General features: G+C 38.1%; 1 protein-coding gene across 1 annotated transcript in view; it reads left to right on the forward strand.

Moving 5' to 3' along the window:
* Window positions 1–11084, forward strand: part of LIPK (lipase family member K) — a 31121-nt gene extending 20037 nt beyond the window's left edge. Inside the window, exons 8-9 of the mRNA XM_033215750.1 lie at window positions 1289–1360; window positions 10462–11084. Of these exons, the coding sequence (XP_033071641.1) occupies window positions 1289–1360; window positions 10462–10701 (312 nt within the window). The 3' untranslated portion in view covers window positions 10702–11084. The remainder of the gene's footprint in view (window positions 1–1288; window positions 1361–10461) is intronic.
* The last annotated feature ends 220 nt before the right edge of the window (window positions 11085–11304 follow it).

Below are 11304 nucleotides of genomic sequence, written 5' to 3' on the forward strand. Positions count from 1 at the left end.
TGAAGCAAGCACATCTTACCATGGCGGTGCGGGAGACAGACAGCACAAAGCAGGAGGTGCCACACACTTTCAAACAACCAGATCTTGTGAGAACTCACTCACTATCACGAGAACAACAAAGGGGAATCCCGCTCCCATGATTCAGTCGCCTCCCACTAGGCCCCTCTCCTGACACGTGGGGGTTACAATTAGAGATGAGATTTGGGTGGGGACACCCCCACTAGGCCCCTCCCCTGACATGTGGGGGTTACAATTAGAGATGAGATTTGGGTGGGGACACAGAGGCAAACCAAATCACCAGATTTGATCCTAGAGCCCAAGTTCCTAAGTACTACATCTTATTGCCTCCCATTTCTAAAAGCTTGCAGAATTTCAACAGCAGCAGACTGCTGCCTCTCTGAATATAAATCATGATGGGAATAATTTTAAACTAAAAATCAGGACTAAATTAGTAAGTGAGAAAAATATCTGAGATTCAAGCTAAGAAAGAAAAACACCGAGGAGTCTGAGAATAATTTAATGAAGTGCTTGACATAAATGTCAAAGTTATCTGCCTTATCAATCCTTCGTGGGTGGCAAATAACAGAAAAATGAAATGCTATATGTATGAATGTCCTTATATTCTAATATTTGAAGTTTCAATACCAAAATGCAAAAGTAGTCATGCACAGTGTCTCAGTCAGCCCATGGCTACGTTATGCACGTCACAGTAGGTGGCTTGCCTTGCCATATGGGAGGCAGACAGCAGCCATGTACCTCACACAGAACTGGGAAAGCTCAGTGGGTGAATATTTCTTTTAATAGTGAAAACAATGTTTAAGGATAGGGAATATAATCATAACAGCTTAGACCACATCATGAGGATAAGGTACAAAGTTGTATAATAACAATAGCAGTAATTTTTAAATGTAAGAAATTTATAGTTAATGCCTTTAAAAAATTACTAAAATTCCTGAAGCAAAGATATTCAAGAATCATTCAATTTTGCATCTTTAAAAAATATTTCTGTGTGTAGCATGATAACATTTAAAGGCATTGGATTAAAATGAAAAAAATCTGATGATTTTCATTGGAAAGATACAGGAATGAGTAAAAGATTGTACCAATTCTGTGAATTACAGTAAGAGTTATCATTTTTCATTACTTATTTTCTTAATCTTTATTGAAATTTAGCTTACGTTTCTAAAGAGTGGGGCATAATGTTAATCTTCTTTGTAAATTTCTTCTGTACTGTCTTTAAATGTACACTATTTTCTTATATTATTTTAATGTGTTTATTTTATTTTAGGCTGTTAATTCTGGTCGGCTCCAAGCTTTTGATTGGGGAAACTCTGATCAGAACATGATGCACTTTCACCAGGTACAAAAATAATCCTCATAATCAGTTCCATGTTGCAAATGAACTAACAAAAATAGTATCCACTCATTAAGCACCTGCCACTTCCATTTACCATACTGGATATTGCTTATTGCTGTTCTCACAAGCTGCTTATTGGGTTCTTGCCATGTGCCACATCATTATCTCTAATTCTTACAAGGACATTGCAAAATAAATATTATTATCCCTATTTTTTTCAGAGGTTCAGAGAGGGTAGGTAAATTACCAGAGTTATTCAGCTAGTAAACAACCAGAGAGAGGGGCTCAAGATGGGCAACTAGACACAGCCAGGAAGAGCTTCTCCCATTAAGAGACAAGACCATCAAGAAGATTGGAACACTCTGAGCAGATCTTCAGAAGAAAGGCATTGAGAGTGAATGGAGGTAGGATGCTGAGCCTGGGCTAGAGGGAGGATTCTGGGAAGCCTGCCTGGGGTTGCTGAGCACCAGGACTCATTCCAGGCCCTGAGTAGCTCCTGGGGAAGAGGTGAGTTAAATAGGAGTGCAATGGCCCACTCTTACTATGGACATAGCTGCAGGACACCCCACAACCCCCATAGACATTTGAGCTAGTAGGCAGAGCTGCTTGGAGAGTTGGCAGGGACAGGACTCTCACCTGTGCAAAGCCAAGAGAGTTTGGTGCAGGAAGAGTTGCAGTGAAATACGGCCAGGGACATCCATTCCCCAAGGCTTGCCAAGCTCCTCTAGGTGGCATTGGCCTTTGTTGACTGTTGAACCTAAACAGAACAGGGCTATCTTACCCATGGGATGGGGCCAGTGTGATCTCAGCACATCCCTGTCTGCTGGCCTCTCTCAGGTTTCCTGCCTGGCTGCACCTGCTTGCAGCACAGCCTCACATGCCCAACAAGGGTGCTTCCCCAGTGGTCACTGCCATACCTCCTTCACTGGCAGATTCTGCCTAGCCATAGGAGAGCTTTTGCAGATGGGCCCCTACCAGTGTGAACATACTTGCAGTCTCCCATGACTGCTTTGCAAGCATGCATGTGTGCAAACCTTACCACCACCACTGCTACGATGAAGTGCTTTTGCCCCACCTCCCATCAGAGTGTTGTTGCCAGCATATGAGGAACATCTCAGCCTCTCCAGTACAGTAGCGGCCAGAGAACAAAGCATTGCACATGGTCCCACCTACCAAGGTTATAGCACACAGCCCAGGAGTGCTGAGCTGAGCCCTGGCACCCTGAAGTCATTCAGAAATGAAGCCAGTCAACTAAACACAACTTATATCAAGGGCTTCAAAGAATATAAGAGCAAAAAGCCTCATCCAAAGGACAGCAACTTCAAAGATTAAAGGAATATCAGCCAAAACAGTTGAGAAGGAATCAGTGCAAGAACTCTGGAAATTTGAAAAGGCAAATGACCTCTAAATGACCACACTACTTTTTCAGCAATGGTTCTTAACCAAATGGAAATGATTGAAATGACAGATACACAGTTCAGAATCTGGATAGCAACAGAGATCATTGAAATTCAGCAGAAAGTTGAAACTCAGTCCAAGGAATCTAAGGAATCCAGTAAAATAATTTAATAGCTGAAAGATGAAATAGCCATTTTAAGAAATAACCAAATTGATATGATAGAGCTGGGAAACTCACTACAGGAATTTCATAATATAATCAGAAGTATTAATGGCAGAATAGTATGGCAGAATTTTAGGAAAAAAATCTCAGAGATTGAAGACTGGTTATTTCAGTGAACCCAGTCAGACAAAAATAAAGAAAAAGAATTTTAAAATCTGGAGAAAATATGGGATTATGTAAAGACACCAAAACTACAGCTCTCTGGCATTCCTGAAAGAGAGGGAGAGAGAGCAAGTAACTTGGAAAACATATTTGATGATATTGTCCATGAAAATTTCCCTAACCTCACTAGAGAGGTCAACATTTAAATTTGGGAAATTCAGAGAACCCCTGCAAGATAGTATATAAGACAACCATCCCCAAGACACACAGTCATCAGATTCTCCAAGGTCTATGTGAAAGAAAAAATATTAAAGGCAGCTAGAGAGAAAGGGCAGTTACAAAGGGAACCTCATCAGGCTAACTGTGGACCTTTCAGCAGAAACCCTACAAGCCAGAAGAGATTAGGGGCTTGTATTCAACATCCTTAAAGAAAAGAAATTCCAACCAAGAATTTCACATACAAACTAAGCTTTATAAGTGAAGAAGATATAAAATATTTTTCAGGCAAAATTGCTAAGAGAATTTATTACCACCAGACCTGCCTTCCAAGAGGTCCTTAATGGAATGCTAAACATGGAAATGAAAGACTGTTACCAGATACTACAAAGGCACACTTAAATACAGAGACCATTGACACTAGAAAGCAGCTACACAATCAAGCCTACATAACAACCAGCTAACAACACAACGACAGGATCAAATCTACATATATCAATATTAACCTTGAACGCAAACAGGCTAAATGCCTCACTTAAAATGCAAAGAATTGCAAATTGCATAAAGAAGCAAGACCTAACTGTATGCTACCTACATGAAACCCATCTTGCATGCAATGACACTCGTAGGCTCAAAGAAAAGGGAGGGAGAAATATCTATCAAACAAATGGAAAAGAAAAAAGACCAGGGGTTGCTAATCTTGCTTTACACAAAACAGAATTTAAATAAACAATTATCAAAAGGAACAGAGAAGGGCATTAAATAGTGATAAAGGGTTGAATTTAACAAGAAGACAACTATCCTAAATATATACGCACCCAACACAGGAGCACCTAGATTCATAAAACAAGCCCTTAGAGACCTACAAAGAGACTTAGATAATCACACGACAATAGTGAGAGACTTCAACACCCCACTAACAGTACTAGACAGATCTTTGATGCAGAAAACTAACAAAGATATTTGGAACCTAAACTTGACACCTAACCAGATAGACTGAGCAGACATCTAGGGAACACTCTACCCAACAACAGAATACATACTCTTCTCATGTGCACATGGCACACACTCTAAAATCGACCACACACTCAACCATAAAGCAATTCTCAACAAATTAAACAAAAACTGAAATTATACCATGTACACTCATGAATCACAGTACAATAAAAGTAGAAACCAATACCAAGACAATCCACCAAAACCATGCAATTATAAGGATAGTAGACAACCTTCTCCTGAATGACTTTTGGGTAAATAATGAAATACAGGCAGAAATCAAGAAATTCTTTGAAACTAATGAAAACAAAGATACAATATACCAGAATCTCTGGGACACAGCTAAAGGAGTGTTAAGAGGAAAGCTTATAGTGCTAAACACCCATGTCAAAAAGTTAGAAATATCTCAAATTAACAACCTAACATCACACCTAGAGAAACTAGAAAAACAAGAGCAAACCAACTCCAGAGCTAGCAGAAGAAAAAATAACCAAAATCACGGCTTAACTGAATGAAATTGAGATGCAAAGAAACACACAAAAGATCAACAAAATCACAAGTTGGTTCCTTGACAGAATAAATAAAATTGATAGACTGCTAGCTAGACTAATAAAGAGAGAAGATTCAAATAAACACAGTCAGAAATGACAATGGGGGCATTACCACCACCCCACAGATACACAATAATTCCTCAGAGACTATCATTATCACCTCTACACACACAAACTGGAAAATCTAGAAGAAATGCATAAATTTTGGGAAGCATAACACCTCCAAAGATTAAATCAGGAAGCAATTGAAACCATAAACAGATCAATAGCAAGTTCCAAAATTGAATCGGTACTAAAACACTACCAACCAGAAAAAGCCCTGGACCAGAATGAATTACAGTCGAATTTTACTATACATGTAAGAAGAGCTGGTGCCAATCTTACTGAAGTAATTCCAAAAAATCGAGGAGGAGGGGCTCTTCTATAACTCATTTTTTGAAGCCAGCATCCATCATTTTGATGCCAAAATCTGGCAGAAACACAACAAATAAAGAAAACTTCAGGCCAATATCCCTGATAAACATATATGCAAAAATTCTCAATGAAATACTAGTGAACCTAATATAGCAACACATCAAAAAGCTAGTCCACAACAATCTAGTAGGCTTTATTCCTGGGCTGCAAAGTTGGTCCAAAATATGCAAATCAATACGTTTGAGGCATCACATAAGCAGAAATAAAAACTACAAGATTATCTCAATAGACACAGCGAAGACTCTTAAGAAAATTCAACATCCCTTCACGTTAAAAACCCTCAACAAACTAAGCACCAAAGAAACTTACCTCAAAATAATAAAAGCCATCCCAACAAACATATGAAAAAAAGCTCAACATCACTGATCATCAGAGAAAGGCAAATCAAAACCACAATGAGATACCATCTCATGCCAGTCAGAATGGCGATTATTAAAAAGTCAGGAAACAATAGATGCTGGCAAGGCTGTGAAGAAATAGAAACACTTTTACACTGTTGGTGGGAATATGAATTAATTCAACCATTGTGAAAGATAGCATGGCTATTCCTCAAGGATCTAGAATCAAAAATACCATTTGACCCCACAATCTCATTACTGGGTATATACCCAAAGGAATCTAAATCATTCTACTATAAAGATACATGCACATGTATGTTTACTGCAGCACTGTTTACAATAACAAAGATATGGAACCAACACAAATGCCAATCAATAATAGACTGGATAAAGAATATGTGGTACCTATATACCATGGAATACTATGCAGTCATAGTACTATGCAGCCAATGAGATAATGCCTTTTGCCAGGACACGGATGCAGCTGGAAGCCATCATCCTCAGCAAACTAACACAGGAACAGAATATCAAATACCACATGTTCTTACTCATAAGTGGGAGTTGAACAATGAGAACACATGGACACAGAGAGGGGAACAACACATACCAGGGCCTGTTTAGGGTTGGATGGTGAGGGAAGGGAACTGAGAGGATGAGTCAATAGGAGCATCAAACTACCATGGCACATGTACACCTATGTAACAAATCTGCACATTCTGCACCTGTATCCCGTCTGAGGTGGGCGGACCACTTGAGGTCAGAAGTTTGAGACTAGCCTGGCCAACATGGTGAAACCCCATCTCTATTAAAAATACAAAAATTAGCTGGGTGTAGTGGCAGGCACCTGTAATTCCAGCTACTTGGGAGGCTGAGGCACCAGAATAGCTTAAACCCAGGAGGCAGAGTTTGCGGTGAGCCGAAATTGCGCCGTTGCACTCCAGCCTAAGCAACAGAGCAAGACTCTGTCTCAAAAAAAAAAAAGAAAAGAAAAGAAAATAATAATATTAAGTGCCATTTATAACAAACCCACAGCCAACATAATACTGAATAGGCAAAAGCTTGAAGCATTCCCCTCGAGAACTGAAACAAGACAAGAATGTCCACTGTCACCACTTCTATTGAACATAGTACTGGAAGTCCTAGCCAGAGCAATCACACAAGAGAAAGAAATAAATGGCATCCAAATAGGAAGAGAGGAAGTCAAACTATTTCTTTTCATGGATGATGTGATTCTATATCTGAAAAACCCCATAGTCTCATTCTAGAAGCTCCTTACACTGATAAATAACTTCAGTAATGTTTTAGGATACAAAATCAACATACCAAAATCAGTAACAATGTCCAAGCTGGGAGCCAAGTCAAGAACATAATCCCAATCACAACAGCCACAAAAAGAATAAAATGTGAATACAGCTAATCAAGGAAATGAAAGATCTCTACAATGAGAACTTTAAACTGCTCAAAGAAATCAGAGATGATACAAATGGAAAAACATTCCATGTTCATGGATGGGAAGAATCAATATCATTAAAATGGCCATACTGTCCAAATCAATTTACGGATTCAATGCTATTCCTATCAAACTACAAATGACAACTGACACAGAATTAGGAAAACTATTTTAAAATTCATATGAAACCCAAAAGAAGCCTGAATAGCCAAGGCAATCCTAAACAAAAAGAGCAAAGCTGGAGGCACTTGACTTCAAACTATACTACAAGGTTACAGTAACCAAAACAGCATGGTATTGGTACAAAAACAGATACATAGACCAATGGAACAGGTTAGAGAACCCAGAAATAAAGTTGAATACCTACAATCATTTGATTTTCAACAAAGTTGACAATAACAAGCAATGGGGAAAGGACTGTCTATTCAATAATTGGTGCTGAGATAACTGGCTAGCCATATGCAGAAGATTGAAACTGAACTCCTTCTTTTTACCGTATACAAAAAATAACTCAAGATGGATTAAAGACTTAAATGTATAACCTACAACTATAAAAACCCTAAAAGAAAACCTAGGAAATACCATTCTAGACATAGGACCTGGCAAAAATTTCATGATAAAGATGCCAAAAGTAATTGCAACAACAACAACAAAAAGTTGACAAGTGGAACCTAATTAAATTAAAGAGATTTTGAATAGCAAAAGAAACTATTAGAGTAAGCAGACAACCTAAGAATAAGAGAAAATATTTTCAAATTATGCATTTGACAAAGATCTAATATCCAAAATCTATAAGAAACTTAAGCAAACAAGGAAAAACCAAACAACACCATTAAAAAGTGAGCAAAGAACATGAACAAACACTTCTCAAAAGAAGGCATACATGCATCCAATAAGCATATGGAAAATGGTCAATATCAATAATCATTAGAGAAATGAAAATCAAAACCATGATGAGATACCATCTTACACCAGTCAGAATGGCTATTATTTAAAAGTAAAAAAATAACAGATGTTAGTGAGGTTGTAGAGAAAGAGAATGCACATACACCACTGGTGGGAATGTAAATTAATGGAAAGCATTAATCAGCCATTGTGGAAAGCAATGTGACAATTTCTCAAAGAACTTAAAACAGAACTGTGATTTGACTTAGGAATCCCATTACTAGGTATATACTCAAAGGAATATAAATTGTTCTATCAAAAAGACACATGTACCCGTATTTCATTGTGGCACCATTCACAATGGCAAAGACATGGAATCTAGATGCCCATAAGAAGTGAACTGAATAAAGAAAATGTGGTACATATACAACATGGAATACTATGTAGCCATGGTAAAGAATGAAATAATGTGCTTTGCAGCAATGTGAATGCAGGTGAAGGCCATTATCCTAAGTAAATTAACACAGGAACAGAAAACCAAATATCACATGCTCTCATTTATAAGTAGGGGCTAAACATTGAGTTTACAGGGACACAAAGAGGGGAACAATAGATACTGGGGCGTGCTTGAGGATGGAGGCTGGGAGGAGAGTGAGGACTGAAAAACTACCTATTGGGTACTGTGCTCATTACCTGGATGACAAAATCATTTGTAAGCAAATCTCCATGATATACAATTTACTTATGTAACAAGCCTGCACATATACCCCCTGAACCTAAAATAAAAGTTGGAAGGGGAAAAAAATCAACCAAAATATGACCCAGGATTCCTGGATTTAAAGTCTAGTCTTCTCCACTACACTTATTCCTTCTCAAAAAAACAAAAACAAAAAACAAACAAACAAAAAACATGTTTATTTTTAAAGTATATTCTCTGACTTCTTATCTATGTTTAATAACTAAGACTGCCTAATAGTTCTTTAGGATGTCATTTACTAGCCACTTTAAAAAATACCATTATTTGGATCATTAAATATGTAAGTAAGAAGTATCATTTTTAGGAAGCAGTAGTATCTGCCAGGGCACACCATTCCCTAGCAAATAGTACGACTTTCGATCTGGTGTGTCACCAGATCTATGAAAACTTTTAGAGAAAGTTTTATATTAAAGGGAAATGTGTATTGTTATTGTTATTTTATTCTCAAGTGTGTGAGGAAATCCAATAATGATTTTGGCTTCTTGCCAATAGACTGAGCTTAAACTGAAAAAGTAGTCATCAATGATACTTGGGTTTTTCAAATCTAGGATGTAGAAATTTGGGGAAAAAAATTCTTTTTTTTTCTTTCTTTTTTCTTTTACCTTTAAAAATAAAGTCAGGGTCTCACTATGTTGTGAAGGCTGATCTTGAACTCCTGGGCTCAAGCGATTCTCTTGCTTCAGCCTCTCAAAGTGCTGGGATTACATGCTTCAGCCACCATGCCCAGCCAAAAAATTTTTAATGTGGGAATTTTTAATGTCACCATAACAACTACTATAACAACTATAATAATGAAAATGTATAACTCAATTCTAACTGATGTGAAACATCTGACTTTTCTCCACAGCTGCTATTGTTAGATGTACGCAGCAGGAGTGGGGTGGGGATATGCCACACACACACTATTTCAGAATATGGTTGTCTCTTGTGAGGAAACAGTGGTGACTAGATGTACTTAGTTCATATAATTTTTCCAATGGCTCCCTCACCGCAACCTCCACCAAAAGATATTATATTCTCAATGGCTATGGCAAAGCATTCTAGAGAGGCCTCTGGCCCAGTTTTAGTCACATGCCTATCTCTCATACAATCACTGTGGCCTGAAGAATGGAGGACGAACTGGCCAGACCTGGTTACCTGGACCAGAGATTGTGTTGAATCAATACAGGAAAGAAGCAGTAAGGGAAAATTTGTTGAGAGTGTATAGAGTACTATAGTCACTAGTTATTTGTAACAGACTGACTCCTTTTTAACATCATACTTCAAATGTCTTTCATGCATTGGTCTCAATGCTCCCTGAAGAGTCTGCCGATTCCCGAATATTAATAATGCCGCTGAGCCCAGATTTGTGCCTAGGAGAAAGGATATTTATCCTATCCGACATTTTGCTGAAAAGGTCACATTCTGAGATCAAATGCTGACTAGAAAGATGATCCCCCATGGAAAAAAGAACCCTCTTCCTCTAGAATCTTTTCTTAGTTTCCCAAATGTGCAAGTCAGAAATACAATCATTGTTTTTTCAATTCATAATTCATATTGGTGCACAAAAGTGGTTTCAAGTATTTTTAACATTTTAATGTTTATATACCATTAAGTGTATACTAATTGTACACTTGTAGCATTTAAAGAACTTGCTCAACAGCTGATAGTTAATGTTACTTCTACAATGTAATTTTCTGTAAAAACTTTTTTCTCTCTCTTTTATTGCATTTAGCTTACACCTCCTTTATACAACATTACTAAGATGGAAGTTCCAACAGCAATATGGAATGGTGGACAGGACATTGTGGCTGATCCCAAGGATGTCAAAAATTTACTTCCTCAAATTGCCAACCTTATTTATTACAAGCTGATTCCACACTACAATCATGTGGATTTTTACCTTGGAGAGGATGCACCTCAGGAAATTTATCAAGACTTAATTAGATTGATGGAGGCATATTTACAAAATTAAATGTACTTTCCTTTCTCTAAGCAAGTGGATTTTCATAATAATAATGAGATGAACAAACACTAGAATGATCCCCAGTGATTTCCATCTTCTAGTATCTATGCCTTTGTATAATCTCCTCCCCTTCAACATGGGTGGGATATGAGACTTTGTTCAAGTCAACAGAACTGGCAAAGGTGTAAGATGTCACACCCTTGATTAGGTTATGTCATATGGCAAAGGTGATAAGATGTCAATCCTGATTACATTATACAAGAAGTCGGCCAGGCTTGGTGGCTCACACCTGTAATCCCAGGACTTTGGGAGGCTGAGGCTAGAGGAGCACTTGAGGTCAGGAATTCCAGGCCAGCCTGGCCAACATGGTGAAACCCTGTCTCTACTAATAATACAAAAATTAGCTGGATATAGTGGCACACACCTGTAATCCCAGCTTCTTGCAAAGCTGAGGCAGGGAAATCACTTAAACCCGGGAGGCAGAGGTTGCAGTGAGCAAAGATCATGCCACTGCACATCATCTTAGCAGACTGGAGCAAATGATTCTCCTTGTTAGCTTGCTGGAATAAACAGATATGTTGAGAAAACTGCCTTACAAGGAACTGAGCATAG

The sequence above is a fragment of the Trachypithecus francoisi genome, unplaced genomic scaffold (genome assembly GCF_009764315.1).
Source record: "Trachypithecus francoisi isolate TF-2019V2 unplaced genomic scaffold, Tfra_2.0 Contig00586, whole genome shotgun sequence".
In the NCBI taxonomy this organism is placed as follows: domain Eukaryota; kingdom Metazoa; phylum Chordata; class Mammalia; order Primates; family Cercopithecidae; genus Trachypithecus; species Trachypithecus francoisi.